The 18,932-nt window shown below is 41.4% G+C and overlaps 1 protein-coding gene across 1 annotated transcript in view; it reads right to left on the bottom strand.

Annotated features, from left to right (window-relative positions):
• Nucleotides 1–18,932, bottom strand: part of LOC124063708 (protein kinase C and casein kinase substrate in neurons protein 1-like) — a 31,670-nt gene that overhangs the window by 5,971 nt on the left and 6,767 nt on the right. Inside the window, exons 3-7 of the mRNA XM_046397633.1 lie at nucleotides 6,133–6,262; nucleotides 2,865–3,021; nucleotides 2,477–2,712; nucleotides 1,274–1,429; nucleotides 606–781 (exon numbers count right to left, since the gene is read on the bottom strand). Of these exons, the coding sequence (XP_046253589.1) occupies nucleotides 606–781; nucleotides 1,274–1,429; nucleotides 2,477–2,712; nucleotides 2,865–3,021; nucleotides 6,133–6,192 (785 nt within the window). The 5' untranslated portion in view covers nucleotides 6,193–6,262. The remainder of the gene's footprint in view (nucleotides 1–605; nucleotides 782–1,273; nucleotides 1,430–2,476; nucleotides 2,713–2,864; nucleotides 3,022–6,132; nucleotides 6,263–18,932) is intronic.

Raw genomic sequence — 18,932 nt, 5'->3', positions numbered from 1 at the left:
TCGAGAAAAAAAGGAGCTTTCCCATGTTTTCTTCCCAAAAAAACCATCAGTTCAGAGAAACACAAGTGAGGTCATGGATAGGTTGGTTCAAAACCTGAAAATCACTTTGTAGTGGGGCCCACCTTTGTTGTCATATGCAGGTTGAAAACAGCACATAATATGACAAGCGCTCACTGTGAACAAAAATCAGTTTGGCGGAAATGTCTTTGACTGAGCCCTCAGTTCATTAGTGCTGTGAGACTGAACGCTAATGAGAAATGCATGCCTGGTTGAGAAGCATGTGGAGGTTAATCAATCTGAAGTGAACGGTGCTGAAGATGACACAACAAATCAGACTAATCTGTGGTAAATTTGTTTGCAATGCAATTATTTTTGATTAAAAGTAAAGGTACAGAATGCAAAAAAAATGTCACTGATTCGCTAAAATTACATCTGAACGAGAAAGAATGAACTACTCTTGATAGAAATGGGACCAATACATATATAAATACCAGTTTCTAAGGTCTGTCGTACCTTGCACACAGTATTTTACTGAATGACATATCAGAGAAAACACAGCAGTTCTATGAGCCTTAAATAAAAGCAGCTCCTTCAGCCTGGCTAACCTTGGGTTCTCGGTGAGGTTAAGATGGCGTTTGATGTCCAGCAAGGCCTCTTTGAGGAAGGTCAGCCTCTTGACTTCATGCTGCTGGCACTGGTCAAACACCTGCTCCATGCTCTCCATGTATGGTGCAGTGCACTTATTCAGCTCCTCCAGAGACTTCTCGTACTTTTCTTTAGCCTGAGACAGAAAACACACTGACAACTGAAGCCTCTGTGGAAAAAGAACCCAGCATGTCTGAACTATTATTTCTATTTCAGTCTTATTTGTAACTTTGTACTCTGTAAAACTTGAAATGGCCCTTTAAGCTTGGACAACTCATCTGTAGAATATATTGTCGTGCTGTGACAACTAAACATCTGTTCCTGTAAACAAAAATATCCCATTAAAAATACGAAAACCCACTTCTGTCTTGACACTACATACATCTATCCCAACATAACTTCTTAAATTGTTCCTTCAATAAGAGTATGTCAGAAGCCTCATCAATAGCAATTTTTAGTTGAATGTGTTGTGCTGCTCTTTGTCAGATATGCCTGAAACATCTCTTGAACGGCAACCAGCTAACAGAAGCTTTCGAAACTTGCTTTGCCTCGGTTTTGTCATCTTTGTTCCAACTAAACAGACTACAGGATTTTAAGTGCTTTGCTTGTGTTCCTAGCCTTTTCTCACCTTTTGCACATCCTGTTTGCATTTGTCCACCTTCTCGTGGAGTTTCTTCTGCTGGTCTGGCGTGACAGAAGCCTCAGTCTTGCCGTTGGCCTCTCGGGTTGCAGCCAACTTCTCTTCCTTGCAGGCCATGTGGTACGACTTCTTGGCTGCCTCCATCTGTATGTCCAAACACAGGCATTGTCAGCATCTCAAACACATGATTTGATCCGACCAAAGGAACACAAGGGAGACACATTTAGTCATCCAAAAGTAGGAATGACCTTGTCCAGACAGGATAAAGTGATACGATCAGCATATAATGTATAACTACATGAATATTCTTATGACAAACATACAATCAGGTTACTACTTGCGCAGATCTTTTTAAATATCAGTGCACAAGTCCAAAAACCCAGTCACACCTGGACTTAACAGAACCAGTCACCCCAAAGCGAAAAACAGACTTCAAATGGAATGAATAAAAGAAGATTCAACCATGAACACAGAGCTATACAACAATTCCAGGCAGCGAAGTCAGTATCTACAAAGTGTCTCCCTTAGCTGGAAATCACGATTTGGTCTACTGACGGTTAATTACAGACTGACTCTGCTGAGTGTTTCTTTGAAATATCACATGAAAATGAATTGTACTTAAAGCTGTGAAATATGCCAGCAACACATCAGAAATCATTAGTGCAGCCTACCTCACTGCTGCGGCTCTGTACAGCTCTGCTCAGAGCTTTCTTTTTGGCTCTGTTTATGGTCTCTACCAGCTCTTGAGGGAAAAATCTGGCTCTTTAGTTCAGGTCAATTCCATCTCGATTAATAAAAAAAAAAAGGGTTTAAAACAGACCTGCGCATTTATGCTGTGCATGCAATACAACTGTGCTGCTTTTATTTTGAAAAGCCTGGTGTTTTTATTATTTACGTGTGGATGCACGTATCTGCGTCTGTCGGCATTAATTGCCCAGCCCTGGTTTAAAAGCTGCTTCAACAGACTGGTGTTATTGTGTGAACTGCAAGTTTCAAACAGTGGAGAATGACAGATGAATCTGGAGACGTTACAATTTTGATATCACAAAAAAACGCAGCATCACAAGAAGGGGCTGTGAGCCAGAGGGAAGCAGGAAGGAGCTCCTTTGTATCTTACAGTCGCGAAGTGAATACAAATAGTTCTGTTTTCACCGAGAACAAAGATGATGATTCATATAAATTGCCTCTCACCTCCTTGAGCTTTTTCGCCCACGGTTTCTGAGCCTTCTTGAAGCCCTCTTCTGCCTCCTTGGCCTCTTTGAAGCCTCCGATCATTTGCTTGTGATAGGCTTCCTTCTGCCAGTTCTTCACTTTCTCTACGTCATCGTTCAACAGGCCGTTCTTCACCTCTTGGTGAAGCTCGCTCACCTTCTCTGCCTCGGTCATCAGAGCCAACCAGGCTCTCTCCACAGAGCCGTACTGTGGGCCTGGAGATTAAAAGAAAAAAAAATGAAAGTGATAACTTGTAGAAAATTGTTACCAGAGGGCAAACTGTGTAAATTGAGCTCTGGCAAATTGAAAGACGGTGTAAAGTAAATGAATTTGTTGAGCTATTCATTTTGTTGTCCCAAATGCTGACCTTTCTCAATGAGCTGCCTCCATCTCTTGGACCATGCAGTTAGCTGATCACCGTAGGCTTTTTCTATCTTGGCACGTTCCTGCAAGCAGCCCATAAGGTCATTGCAGAGCCGATGGCCGTCATCGAATCTCTTGACAGCACGTTTGTAGTTCCCCACCTGAGAAGAGAGCGACAAATAGCCTTAAGGAACACGAAACATAACTACAAAATGCTTGTCAAAAAATGCATCAAATTCAAGATGCATATGATAAAATGGGAGAAAATTCAAGGATTAGAGTAGCAGTAGAGTAGAAAGCTAACAGGCAATTGTGTCCTAGATGATTTTTACACAATGAACAGTATCTCTTCACCATTTTCTTTGTGTGTGTGTTTGTTTTGAAAGTTGAAGTTTATGTAAATATTAGACTGCTTCAGTGAGGTTTCGCTTTAAAGGTTCTGTCACCATTTATACATTTCAGTTTATCTTTCACTGGTCATGTTTTATCTGTCGCCCTGCGGTTGACTGGCGAGCAGTCCAGGGTTTACCCCACCTCTCGCCCTGCTTTCAGCTGGGACAGGCTCCAGCCCGCCACCCCCCCACCCCTCCCCCCAACCCTGCATGGATGAAGAAATATAGAAAATGCATGGATGGATGGTTTATCTAAATGCTAATTGTGGTTAGTGATTAGATTCTGGGGTCAGAAAACAAGCTAGAAGGATGGTGGCTGTAAGTAGCATGATATCATTTATTAGTTTCTTCAGAGATCATAGAAGCGGTATTTGTGTCATTTAATCATTTTTAGACATCAGCTAGAATATTTGGACATTTGAACATTTTTCCTCAAAATGTGCTGCTGTGTAGAAATCCAAAGTGGGGAGATGGATATTTACAAAGGACCACCTTTACTGCATAGGGAACACAAAGGCATTACCTTTACTTGCATTTGTTGTGCACATCTTACATTTTATGAGGACAGACATTTTGGCCTCCTGTGATGCATGCTGTCCAGCACTATTTTGGACATCTACATGTACGAACATATTGGCTGGCCAGTTTTGACATATTTTGAAACATATCTTTAAGCATATCCTGAAAAATACATTATGTTCAGTTTATTGTGATACGTGATATGCTGCACCATTCATAGTGAGAAGAGTTACATGTTTTTGCTATCCGGCTCAGTCAAACACACTGCTATTCAAAGTTATTTTCTGTCCAAATGAATATGCTGCCTTCTCTTTTAGATCTCACCACCTTAAGTGAGACCGCCTTAAAAAGCAGCACCAGGCTGCTTGTCTCCGCCTATCCAGTGCCTGCAGGGGGCGTGAGCTCATGGTGCATGATGAAGGAAGGGTAGTGATGGGGGAGGGGGGTTGCTCGTGCCTGTGCATGTGTAGTTATGCAATGACATAGGCTTCTGTTTGTGTGTGTGTGTGTGTGTGTGTGTGAGTGTGTGTGTGATGCTTTAATCCTCTTGAATGGTGTAATGCCAACAGACAGATTCTCAGGGATAGATGACGAGGTAGAGACAGAAATACATAGAAACCTCAGACTGCGTGTGCAAATACATGCAGTCATCAACACAAAGACACAACTCATGGAGAGCCTATCAGCTGTGTTGCCTGGTTGCAGAGCTTCACTGTGATTGGTCCTGACAGGAGCATGCATGTGTGGTTACTGTTTGAGAGGAGAGAGCTGCAGGGACGCAGGAAGACAGGTGTGAGCCTGTATGAGTTTTGGCCTGTGTGACAGTCACACCAACAACAACACGCAGGTGGACTGGGTCTACATATGAAAACACATTTGAGCTCCTGTATTTGCGGCGTAATTCAACATTGTAGAGATTATGGCAGCTGTGATGCTGCAATGCTGGTGCACTGATGCTACAGGCAGGTGCGTGTGGTGAAAGGCTGCCTCAGAGTGGCTGATGACTGGGGCTCTTTGTGTCTTTGTGGCTAAGGGCCCTGATACAAAGGGGACTCTGTACTGAGGGAATTCATTAACGCTAATTTAGTGTGCATCCACACACACACACACGCATGCACACAAGCACAAATGCACACATTGCCTCTCAGCACAAGTAAGGATGGATAGACCTTGTATGATGTTTGTGTTTGTTGTGACGTGTCTTGTGATGACACAAAAGAAAATGTAGTTTTAATGGTGGTGTTGAAGGGGCAGGTTCACATCTGTTACCCACGTCTTTAGTAAAGCAAGACAGTATTTGTTATTATTTATAATTCATCCATTTCTTCCATTTAGTTTGTATCTGCATAGGACATAGTAATGGAGGCTCTATATGAAATTGTTCCTTACGTTATTGTCATTTTGCTAAGTGAACATATGTATGTTCTTCTCAGTTTTTCATTGCCCGTCCTCTTGTCAGGCAATGGAAAAAGGCGGAAAAATGCAATGCAGAAAAGTCAAATTTATTTGACTTTGCAGGTTATTTTTCATCATTCCAAACTTTCATGTTTTGTTTCCTGGCAGGTATGGGCTTCATGAATCAAGATACAAGAGCAGAGATTAAGACTATGAAGACCCATTTAGTTACTTATAAATACATACATGTGCATGTTGACAAAATAAGCCAAAATAAGACAATCCTTTTATGTTAAGCACACTTTCTTCCTTTTTTTAAGCTGAATTTGTCATGCATGTATGTGTGTATTAAGCCCCAGAAAAAGAACAAATACACTCAGAATTTGTGTACTTTAACTAAATTTGATGATATTTTTTTAGCACTGTGAATTATAAAATATTTGCATAAAATATTTATATATTTATATAATATATATACTGAAATATCATTTCTGCTTAATGAGGTGAAAGAATCATTAATCAGGTCAACTTTAAGAACTTTAATTAAGTGAAGTTCACTTAAAGCAATAATTCCACATTTTTGGATATATGCTCATTGACCTTCCTGCTATTGACATCTGTTAAATGAGAAACAGCCAACAGCTAGTCAGCCCAGAGTAGCATAAAGTGCACAAATAAGGAAGATTTGTCTATTAATTTTAAGGGTCAAGTCATACTTAAGTGTATTTTCTGCATTTTCTTCATGCCAGAAATGCTGATAACAATGTCAGGACCCTCTGCATTGAACCTTGATGGGTATCAAACAGCATTGCTATTCTAATTCTCCTGTAAAACCTCAGGGGCCCTAATCTCATTTTCATGGTTTCGGATGGGCCTCAGAAGTCAGAACAATACAAGGAAAAGGGGTGGTAAGGGCTTGGGGACAAATGTTTTTTCCTTCAGAACAGACATGATGGTTTGTCTGACCTCCCAGAAGCTGTCCATGGTGTCGTCAGCACCTGCACTTTCATCGTAGGAGCCTGACATTTTGCTGGATGTGGCAAAGCACTCTAATGACTAAACCTGTCCTCTGCAGCAGAGCTGGGTTCCTCATGCACTGTAAGAGACAAAGAGAACAACAGGAGTGTGAGACAGGTACATTACATGACACAGATACAGACACAAAGCAGTGCATTGCAGCATGCGAGCAGATGTTAAAGGCAGAACTTGGCAACACTATAGCCTCTGTGTAAAAAGCAACGAAGCAATTTTCCCTGGCAACTGAAGGGAACCTTTCAGAGTGAGGGTTTCTAGTTGAGACGTTTATAATAATGAGATAAAAATAGTCTCCTTTGCCATGCATACAGCATCGTGCCCTGAGGAAGGAGAAGGGGCATCTTATATTAGCGTGTCCTAGAAAAAGACACCAGAGAGAGTGGAGCACCACGGCCATCACACAGCTCTGACCCCGAATCCTTCCACAGTGCAAGTACTCATTCTGAGACTCAACACACACACACATGTATATATATACACACACACACAGTGCAAATACTACACTGTGCACAACAGCCACAAATGCATCTTTTGTGTAAATGTGTATATCACCATTATTTTCATTGCTGTTACTTTATTACTGTTATAAATATTTGATTTTGTTTTCTGTTTTCACATGCGTACATAGCAAGTTTTGCACGTCGTCCTTTCTCCTTGTCTGTTTCTGTAAACTGTATCACTGTCTATTTAATCCTTTCTCGGTAATAACAAAGAAATGTTAAAATGGGAATAAAAAAGTTTCGTCTAAATTACAAAATAAACTGGTTTTCTGATGGAAATCTGAGGGGAAAAAAAACCTTAACCTAAAATCGAATGAAACAAACTGAAAACTTGAAACAAGATCCACACACCTATTTTAAACCTTACAAATGTCCCTTAATGACGAGCTTTAATCTCCTATTACTTTGTGAAGCCTTCAGGACACACTTCCTGCTGGATTTCCTCAACAATTTAAGGTGATTTATATTTATTTGTTTGACATCTGGTCGATATCTTACCACCATGGTTAAAACAGAAGAGACCCTGAGATGCTGTATTGGTATTGAACTCTGTTTGAAGCCTAATCCATTTTGTCCACATGAGTAATGGTTTTCTCTTGACAGAGAGCTCCTCATTGCACTGCTACAACCAATTTGACAATACAGGATGTTGTATGTGCCTAATAACAACAAAGCTCTGTTTCTGATGTCCCTGCACTGACATGCTTTCTTGTTCTTAACAATGAAATGCAGCAGATTGTGGTTCTTATCTAATTCTGCACATGGCCCAACAGTTCAAAATGCAGCTTTATTATGGCTTTTAATTAAAACGACAGAGCAAAATGTTATTGAGAGCACAGTGTAATAAATGATCGATTCTTAATATGCATGCACAGTCCACATTAAGTGTTAATTGTGATAGCAGATGAAGCGTGACTCCTGGCTATTTCAGTTTATAAGCTGAGTCTGCACTCCACAATCTGCTGCATCACAAGGAAGATTTTGTTAAAAAAAAATTACCATAACGTTCACGCTTCATCCTTCAACTTCCTTCCACAGTCAGGTGAAAACTACTTCCTGCAACATCCCTCATTCCTGGAGTGAGTCATGAAAAATGACTTTCTGCATGAGGCTCAATTCGAACTGGTCTGACCCCACTTTTGCGTATACAGAACCTAACAACACAATTGTCAGTGTGAGAAAAATAAGAGTCCTGAAACGCGAAGGTCACCTGATGAAGGGATAGCATTTTCAGTAGCAACTCCTGCCACATGTCCCGTCTTCATAGGGGCCCTAGTGGACATCTGTAACCCGTGTTACTGGTTCAGAACAAGCAATCCATTCCTTCTCAGACAGCGTTTCTGTAAAACACTGACTGATTTAGACAAGCTGTATTTTATCAAAGGCCTTTTTCTGTGCTGCCCCATCACCAGCCATCACAACAGCCTGTGGGGCCCTTCAGAGTCTGAGCTTTCAAACACTACTGCCTATTACAAGAGTGCCAACACAAAATACCAAAGAACTATGATTCCATGATTTAGCATTTTGACCGTCAGCATCAGAATCAGGGACAACTTGAGTTTTTCACTTGCACTGGGATCAGAAGCAAAGTATTTTTCTGGTAATTCAGCTTTTTCTTTTCTGAAAAGATGGCTTCAAGGTTGAGAGAGTAGAAGAATAAAACCATGTTTTCTGAGCGTATATCTTCCTATTAAACCTCCAGGGTTTGCTACAAATGGAACATGTTTCTATTTATAGGGGGAGGGGGAAATCACTGCACGTAAAGGAATACTGGTGGTTTTGCTAATCCAAAAGCTGACATTCTCATCTAGATGAGATAATATGATCTGTAAGTACAGTGTGGGCAATGTACGGAAGTTCAACTATGCTTCGAAGTAACATGTTTCCACTAAAAAAACATCCCTAAACAATGACCATCATCACATCATTTAGTGGTAGTTCTTTTATTTATCTCTTTTATTATTCTTTATTTTTCTGTAGATATGCTATATATTTCCCTTTCATTATTTGTAAATATTTCTATATATTTCTGTAGCATATTTGTGGAGTGAATGTCAATGGCTGCTGCAACTGTGAAGTTTCCCAAGCTGGGATTAATAAAAGGTATCTATCACAGCTTCATCTTTTGAATCTTATTAGACATAGCTCCTGTTGGATTCCAAAGTCCTTCTTGAATGTGCTTGATTTAAGACAAAATCAGTTTGAGCCTTTTTGTACTCTCAGCTGCACCTTCCCCAGACTCCACACCAGTTGGGACATACTGTCAGTAACCCCCTTAAACCCCAGTTATCCGCCTGCATGCTGAGAACTATATCAGGAGATAGATACCACTCTCTTGTCTGTATGGTAAATAAGAAGCTGCAGGCAGCAGACGGTTAGCTTAGCGCAAAGACTTGGACCAGCTTGGCTCTATTTAATGGTAAAAATATCTGCAAACCAGTGCTTCTGAAGCTCACTAATTAAGATGTTTCATTTGTTTAATCCATACAAAAAATGAACTGTAAAAATGACAACTGGCTGTAGTTTCATATTGGTCAGATAGATAAAAAATATCAAATGGAAAATTCAATGTTGAAAGTATAATTGAGGATTATATTCTTCTGGTTTTGTACTTAACCATATATGTACATGTTTAACCAAAGGGACCCACTAACATGCTCATAATAAGATCCACTTGCAAGGTAAACTGACGTATATTTGTTTCACTTCTTATAGGAACCTGTGCATTTTCTGCATGCCTTGAAAAATTCCAGAAAGCATATTTGCTGCTTTAATGACAACAGTGCTTCCACTTAGTGGCACTAGTCTGATTTAGTCCTCTGAGAGGACTAAATGACATGAAAACTAGCACTGTCACAATCCATCAGTTTGCTTGATCCATCGATTCAGTGGCAAGAAAAAGACAATGACGATATTTACCACTCTCTCTGGAATAAATCAGTCAGACGCGTGGAAATATCTTGAGTTTTGGAGAAGAAAAATACACTGTCAGGAGACCAGGAAATACATTGAACCCGGATGGACATCTTACTCTGCTGTCTGCTTAATTGTGGCTCTCACTATTAGCTGCTTTGTTTCAGTATGGTTAGGCTTACAAACACGCATGCAGGATGAAATTCAACCGTGGGCCCTGAATTTAATTCAATTGACCATGGCAGACTCGCCAAACATTGTATTATTGTCCAAAGAGTTGATATAATGTTGTATCGGGATGAAACCAGTGAGTTACACCCCTGAGAAACACTTGACTACGTGATGCAAGAAGGCCCCTGCAGCTAAGCAGCCCTAATGTAGCGTGTCTTAATCTCAGCAACAAAGAGACACCACTGGACCAGCGACCCGTCCATCAGCCCAGTCCTCCAATCAGCTTCTGTGCCTGTGACTATAACACCTAGTGACATCAAAGCCAGTTAAGCTCCAGCTCGGTGCCAGAATCCCAGCTCATAACTAAACCAACATGTCCAGAATCTTAGTTTAACCAAAGCTCACACTTAAACCAACAAAACACTTGATGATGTTTAGAAAGCATTTGGATTAATGGCTGACTAGCCTGTAGTCAGACAACTCTGTAGCATGGACATGTTAATGAAGGTGAAAAGACAATGAACACGAGCTGGAAAAGCTTTTAAAATTTCAAATATTTAAAAAAGGAACTGGCACCGAAATCCATATTGGCACAGTTTGTTATTTCTTAGGACAGTGTGGAAATATAAGCTTACGCTACAGTTATTGAGGTCAGTGCACCTGAATGACTGTGAACACACCTCCCATTCCCCTGTGAGGAAGTCATAGTAAAGACTGAATGCTGTTTCAGGGTTTAGCCTAACATATATAAGATACAAATGGGGCAGAATAACAAAATAAGCCAGTATATAATGCAAAGAAACACACTCAACATTGCATTCATAAGTAAACAACAGCTGAAGACACATTCATCCATTTGGATGGGTCTGAAACTGTCAACAACACTCACTGACCAGAACACTTGCTGCTGTCGAAGCAATCCCTTTTGTAATTTTAAAAGTCTTTTAGGAGTCTGTCGTGGTTGCAGAGGCGTATTATTGTCTCAAGCTGACAAAATACCACAATTCAAACTTCTGCATGTTTGAAAATAACTCAACGTTCTTCTCTGCACATTCACTTACCATTGTTGTCTCCATTATTGAAAAAGAAAAACAATCCCGAAATCTGAAAACAAACGCCAGTCCTTGTGGGTGTATGATTTTTTTTTTTTAGTCCAAATATGTCCTTTACAGTTTGTAGGTTGAATGGTTAAGGTTGTGTCGCAAACGTTATTTTTGCAGCTTTGACCTCTGTAGCCAAAGTGAACCCAGAGAGGACGATAAGTCTGACCAAACCAGCGTGTCTCAGAGGCTGAGGGATAATCCCGCAGTGTGCCACTTGAATGGCTTTAGAGGGGGGAGGGTGCTAGCTAGGAAGAACAGTAAATAAGCAGATAGGACGGGTGAGACGGGGGGACAAAAAGTGGAGGGTGGAGTGACGGACATTGAGAGAATAGTTTAGTCTCTTTCTGCACAAGGCCACATGCATTAGAGTTTGTGACAGAAAAGGTGAGATGTTAAATATTTCATCACAAATGCAATGCTGGCACATTCAGCGCTAAGGTGCTTGATGAACATGAACGCTTTAAAGAGAACCTCTGATCAGGTGAGACAAATGTTCCTGATTCTGTCAGGCGATCCAGTGCTGACAAGCCTTTTAAAGCACTGAATGGGAACCACAACAAACTTTTAAGCCTGTTACAGTAAGAAGATTTCAGAGAGATGAACTAACTTTACTCCAGTACACTTCTAAGCTCACTGTGTCCTGACTGATTGGACAACAGCAATCCAAAGACAAAACTGCTGACCAAAACATGATTTAGGGATTATTTGAAGTAAATCGACTACAGCTTGGCTCCAAACTAATGAAAATTTTGAGAACTAACTCTGCTAAAAACCTTCAGCTTTCTGTTTTGGTAAGTGCAGGGTGTCCTTCTCTTGCACTGAGGGAGTGAAAGGACACACAAACAGGGAGACAAAGGGAGGTCTTTCATTGAGATATGAGCGAAGAGAGAGTGACAGCCAGAACGAGCTGCAAGGAGGACGAGAGGAGGGAGTGGCGAGATGAAGAGTGAGATGGATGTGACAGTAGCAAGGTGAGGGAGGAGAGATGAAGGCTGGGAGAGCTCAGAACAAAGCGTGGAGGTGGTCAGACAGCCCGGCCGTGTTCCCCAGCGGAATACGAGGAGCCACAAGGCCAGAACGGCAGCTGAACACATCAGGACAGAGACGTGATTCATCTCACGGTGCAGCACGGAATAAGCAGGCTGTTGGATGTTGCCAGGAGACAGAGCTGCCTTGTGCAGACTTCACACACGCCATAAGAGCCGAGGCCGTCATTAAGCCGACCATGTGATCGATGATTTAGATGGGAGCGAGAAGGCTGCATCGGCGGCACGGTATCAGCTGTCCATCCCACAGTCTACAGGTGGGACGTCCTCGAGTATGGACAAGCACTGGCACACACGACAGGGGAAGTGTGAGTGCATTGTGAGCCCAGAGACCTGAGGAGGAGGGACACGTTCAAAAAAGTTGCAGTAATCAGATGAAAAGAGGCAGAGCAGTGGAGATGAGTGGAGAGACAGGAAGCGAAGGAATATCAGTCAGGATGGAGGGTGAGGGTGGGGTTGTGCTGTGTTTGTCAGTTGAGCATGCAGTGCAGTTAGGCCCCCCCTCACTGGAGGGTGGAGTAGGAGAGTCAAATCTGAACTGACATGTTGAGCCAGACAGGGGAGTCTGCAGCAGAATTTAGGAACAAGCAGCCCTCATCTTCTCTTTCTTCTCCCTCAGTTAACTCCTATCCTGCACATCAAGAGGAAATCCCCTGAAACAGCCGAATATGTAGTTTTTTTATTCGTTAAATACCATTGTGATGTGCAAAGCAAGTGAAAAACACCGAGTCTGATACGACCAAGGAAGATAAACGTGCTACCCAAGTGGTTTTCCATCATAAGGAAATATGCTCAGTGTAAACAAGACGAGTAAACAGCGATGATAGCAGCTTAGTGAGGCGGTACTGAGGCACAGTGGTGCTTTGAGATAAACGCTAACATAATTTATTTTAGCATGTTAAATATTTGAACACAGTATACAGCCTGACGGGAAGAGTATCAAAGTACTGGTCAAATTAAAAGTTTGATCGTGCGATGTTGCAAGATAACAAATTAATTAATCACCAGTTATGATATTTCATCCTGAGGGGGGCAAAACTGTCTACACCAAATCCAAATTCATCCGACAGTTGTCGAGACAGTCCCCTACAAAACAAAATGTCAGCCTGCTGGTGGTTCTATAGTGCAACTGCCATTAAAGTAATTAACATTAATCCTCTAAGGATGTTGAGATATTTTGCTGAAAAAGTGAAATGTTTGAGCAGCTGGCGGTGCTGGATGAGAAAACAGGAGATCAACTCACTGGGACTATTAATGTCAGCAAATCTGAATGATCAAACTCACTTTCATACATACAGCGGTGGAAGAAGTACTTTACACAAGTAAAAGTACCAATACCACAATCTGAAGATACTCAAAATACACACACAGATACAAATAAATGGTTTTATATATGGTATGGTATTTTCATATATATTTTTATGAGATCATATTTTTTTAACTAACTGTCAAATAAATGTCCAGGAGTAAAATAAGTGAAACATTTTCCTCTGAATAGCACCGGAGTTGAAGTATAAAGTATGATACATAAAATGAAAACGCTAGTAAAGTACAAGCACTTCAAAAATGAACTTCAGCACAAGACATTTCACCACCACAAGAGTGATCCCACTGGGATTATAACCTGCAGCAAGAAGTCACTTTCAATCATAAGACTTATCAGACAAGCTGCAAATAAATCTGTCTTCATAACAACAGAGCAGCTACTGATCACACACACAGTTCGGGCAGATTCGTAATGTGTCTACAAGAGACAGACATTGTGGAGACTGCAGGCTAGCTGTGTGGGTCATGGTTTCCAGCGAGCAAACAAGCGCAGGATGACTCAGCTATCTAATCACGAACGTCTCCAGAGGTGCTCTGGCTTGCAGCACAAAAATCAAGTTTCTGCATCACCGTGTGTATGTGTGTGTGTGTTTGTGTTTGTTTGTTGTGCTGGGGTATTCCTGCTGCTGCTCATTTTTGATCAATATCTATTTGGTGTGACTGCGTGAGTCAGCCAGGTGTGCTGTTGCTGCCAGACCAACAGATCACACATCAGTTCGTCAGCACTGGGATGTAAGTAAGAAGACAGACAACAGTATCATTAATATACATTGATTTCTGTAGGGGAATGTTGTCTTTCTGTTCCCCCACCCCTCAGGGAGGTCAGAGGTTGTGGTCAGCTACAGGTCACATGGAGCTGGAAGGGACTGAGCAGGGTGGATGCTGACACACCATGTGGCCTGTCATCTGACAGCCCGTAAAACAGTTTGTACTCTGCTTCTATCTCCAATATCTGGTTTGATACAAGGACTAACCAATGACAACAGTGAGGTGAGGAAATGGCCTGTGACCATGAAACAATGTTGTAGTGATGCCAAATGAACATAAACAAGGACTATATGTGAAATATTTTGGAAAACTGAACTTAATGAAAACCCGTCACGGTTGTTTCACGTTTTCAGTCACGGGAATTGCAATGAATCGATAAATGAAACTCTGAAAAGACAATAAAAAAAGATACCTCTTACAAGGAAGGGCGGGGATGAATTTTGTCTCCCGTCAGGAAAACCGAGCATCTAACAGGTCCCAGTACAAAATAATTGGCTGTTACTTAATAATACTTTAATAATAATAAATTAAAGAAACATCTGGCCTAAAAGCACTGTGTGGGCATGAATGAGCCTTGTTCAGTTCAAAATATGAAAATAAAATAGCCAACCTGCACACTTTGTTCTGGAACAATCACTAAAAAAAGCCTACAGCAACGCTAGCAGCTCAGTGAGGCTGAGCCATGGTGTTCTGAGCTAAATGTCAGCAAGATAACATACCCACAATGACACCATGTTAACAGCTTCTCAGTTAAGCTGTATTATTAATATTTGCTAATTACGACAAACGCAAAGTTGGCTGATGGGAATGTCTTCAGTTTTACACTTTTTATATATTATAAACCAAAGCACAGGGCAAAATCAAAATCTGAATGATGATGGCGCTAAATGAGCTGTGCAAAAGTCTTTATGTGACAAAATGTAATGGAAATCTACTATATGGAAAAAAGTATCCAGACACACCTCTTTATGATGCTGGTTTTCAGGGGTTGGGCTCAGTCCCTTACTACCAGTGAAGGGAAATCTTAATGCTTCAGTATACCAAGATATTTTGGATGATGCTATGCTTCCAACTTTGTGGCAACAGCCAATGGCAGGCCCCTTTCCACCTCAGCACGACTGTGCCCCAAGGCACCAGGCAAGATCGACAAAGACATGGCCAGATAAGTCTGGTGTGGAAGAACATGATTGGACCGCTCAGAGCCCTGGCCTCAACAAACCGGAACGCAGACCGTGAGCCAGGCCTCCCTGTCTAACATCAGTGTCCAACCCCACAAACACTCCACTGCATGAATGGACAAAAACTCCTGCAGAAATACTCCAAAATCCTGCTTAAAAGCCTTCACAGAAGAGTGGAAGGTCCACAGGCACAAAGGGTGACCAACTCCCCACCAATGTCCATGCACTTACTATGCAATGTCACTAAAGTCCCTCCTGGTGTGATGGTCAGGTGTTCAGATACTTTTGTAGTGTACCTCTAATGTTCACTGAGACATTTCAGTGAAAAAGAAAGACGTCTACCTGCAGGAGGTGCTCAAGCAAAGTTCAAAAGATAGTTGCAATGATATCTCACTCTGGACCAGTGTTGACCGACTGACCAACCGAGTGACACAGCTAGCATAGCTTAAAACTAAAATATCAAGTTTAAGCTAAAAGTCTCAGCTTTTAACTATGTCCCTTTGGTCTAGTTTTCCTTCCTCTGCACACCTGTCCACTGCCCTGACTCCTACTGAGTCCAACTTTATTGTAATTTCAAATATCTTCGTATATAAGAAGATTTTCTCTTGGTAGTTATTAAGCTCCTGTAAAGTTCAATACTGCACATCCGAAATACAATGTGAGTTTATATTAATAATGGTCAGACCTACTTTAACTAGCAGCAAGAGGCTGAAAGAGATCTGCAAGGACTTTAAAGAATCCCTGAGCAGGACCAGTCAGTGAGCTATAGTCATAAAGACACGGCTCACTGTCTCTCTGACCTTGTTTACAACTGTTAACTACAAACTGGGCACTCAGCATCAGTCTAATGTTACACAGCCTTTATTCAGGCTTGTTTAGAGCATTCCAGTTCAAAGAAACTCTCTCACGTCCCATCGGCTGGCAAGAGTGTGTCAAGGGTTCAAGTCGTGGTGAAAGAGAGCACTGCAGTATTTATCATTATATTAAAAAGCTATATTGAAAAATAAATCGCTACAGAATAGTGAAGATGGTGGTGGCATAAGGTATCAGTTTGTTTAATACTTTGATTTAGGATCAAATAGCTACCAAATGTAAACATGCTATGCTAACACACTAAACAAAGACAGTGAACACTGACGTTAGCATTTAGCTAAAAGCATCACTGTGCCTAAGAACAGCTTCACAAAGCTGTGCTGTTTAGATGTATACAACACACCAAACTAACTGAAAAAGAAATATATGATTTCTCAGAGATAACGCTTAAACAAGATTGTTGGAATTAAACTGTCTATCTAAAAGATGACTGCTCTCGTACTTATGTACGTACACAATAAATAATCTATTGAACCATCCATGCCAGGTGATACTCTTTGATCGAGAACAGATGAACAGTGAGAGATCTCAGACAGCTGAAAGGAAACATAGGGACAGACAGGCAGTCAGACAGACAGACAGACAGAGAGACAGGAAAAGACTGTTGAATGAATGGATTTAGCCTGGATCCATCGCCAAATTTGGCTGTTAAGTGGAAACACACATGTTACAATAATCACCACCTATAGACATACACACACACACACACGTTTCCATCACTTTTGGGGACATTACATATACTTACACTCATTTCCTGGAGGCTTAACCATGACCTAACCATAACACAAACATGACTTGCCTAATCCTAACCCTTACCATAATCTAACCCTAACCTCAAAATAACATTAAAGCAAGTCTTTAATGATGTACATTGTGGAGACTTGCATTTTGTCCCCATAAGTAAGGCGAGTCCTCGCAGTGTGTCCGTGTACAGATTTTTGTCCCCACAACTACAGGGATATGCGTACACACACACACACGTAAACAAGCATGCACACAAAACACACACATTTTGCGACTGAGTTGTGATTTAACACAGCGCCCTGAGTGCTGCTGCAGTGGTTATGTAACTATCAAGCCTCTCACAAGCCTCCTGGTGACAGTGTGCTGAAGACGGGGGAGTGTGGGGGGGGGGGACCAGAGAGGCAGAAAAAGAAGAGAGGAGGGGGGAAACAGACATATTGTGATGGGAGGTGATGAAGGAATGAACTGCAGACATGCAGCAGTGGCTGTGAGATGGAGCAGAGAGGATGGAGGCTTTGGTTCCAGTCCAGTTTTTCCTGGTGTCCAGGCAGGCAGAAGCAGCAGAGGAAGGGAGGGGGTGAATGAGAAAGGCAAGTCCATCTGAGTACGGTTGCTCTTCAAAAACACACCAGTTTTCTGCCTTCTTACTGTGTAGCTGCCTGATGCTGCTCTGAATACTGATGGGCTGCCTTCGAACGCGCTGCCCGCATGTGTGTGTGTGTGTGTGTGTGTGAATTCATGAGCTATGCACAGAGTGGGAGGAGGACTTATTGAAAAGGAAAGAGTACTACAGATTATTTCAGCTGAAAAAGGTATCAAACAAAACCAACTAATGTTTTCATTTTAAAAATGGAAGAAAAATACATTTTTAAAAGTTAGAAAGAGGAGCTTAAATCTAATTTGCTCTTTCAAAAACAGCTCCAAAAAGATCATGTGGTCCACTTAAGTAAAAGTTACACATGCAACTGCTAAATGAAACGCTGTTTTCATAATGACATCATTTGGAAACTTCATGTTCCTGATGATAAAAACCTTTCCTTTGTTTGTACATGGAGGGAATGGAGGAGGAGGTGGACCAAACACTGAACACTGCCATCCACAGAGCCGTGAACTGGAAACCCCACGACCACCAACACAGAGAGAAGCTATCTAAAAAGCAAAATGGTGTGTCTGACAATCAAACAGGAGAATACAGTAAGCAACTCCAGCCCTTAGAGAAAGGTCAGCTGAATATCCAGTCTACCATCACCTTACATCTCTGTTTATACAAAGTTCTAACACCCAGAGGCCATATGGGGGAAGCAAATGACTGACTCCGCTGAGTTCAGTGGCAGAACTGGGGACTCAAATCAGACCTGAGCTGCAAAAACTAAGGGCTTGGACTCACAACTGGCTCGTTTGTGGTGAGAGTCAACTCACAGCATGCAAGCAAATTAACTGCTTGAAGACATAACTCAGCACCTGGAAGGCAAAACTAAAGACTTGACCAAGTAAAACCGCAGTATTTCAAACAAATCAGTGTATCTTACTTGTATCCATATCACACTGAGAACTGGCACATCCCTGTAGTGTTTATCTGAGGCAGTTTTGACAACAGAGATTGCCAGTTTGCCTTGGAGGGTAAGTGATGAATATGTCTAATCATGAGCCGAACTGGTGCTGGTTGTTATATAAAGAAGGAAGGAAAATAAATAAGTCTGCTGCAAATGTTTCATATAAATGAGCCACTAAGATTGGACGGATTCCCTAACTGGCACAGGGAGGGAGCAGTGATGAACTCTAAATCTGACTTCAAGAAATCAGAATATCATTCTCCTACCTTCCACATTTTAATAGCAAAGTGTGCAGTGAAGTGTGGCTGGAAATGGTTTTATTTGATTACTTGCTCTTTAGACATTATTACTGGCTATGCTGCAACTCAAGGTTGTAACACATAAATTCTGCTTCCTTTTCCTCAACGGAGCTGTTTTTCTGTAATTGTTTTATTGCAGATGGAGTGTTTTATCACCTCAAAAACCTCCCGATTCACGATTTTCACTACAAATAATTGTGACTGGGTAACGATTTGTTCTAAATCAAGACTGCAGTAAATCACCTACAAACACAATC

Source organism: Scatophagus argus, chromosome 8 (assembly GCF_020382885.2).
Source record: "Scatophagus argus isolate fScaArg1 chromosome 8, fScaArg1.pri, whole genome shotgun sequence".
Classification (NCBI taxonomy): Eukaryota; Metazoa; Chordata; class Actinopteri; family Scatophagidae; genus Scatophagus; species Scatophagus argus.
Note: the sequence above shows the minus strand (reverse complement) of the source record. Positions and strands in the feature narration are given on the sequence as shown.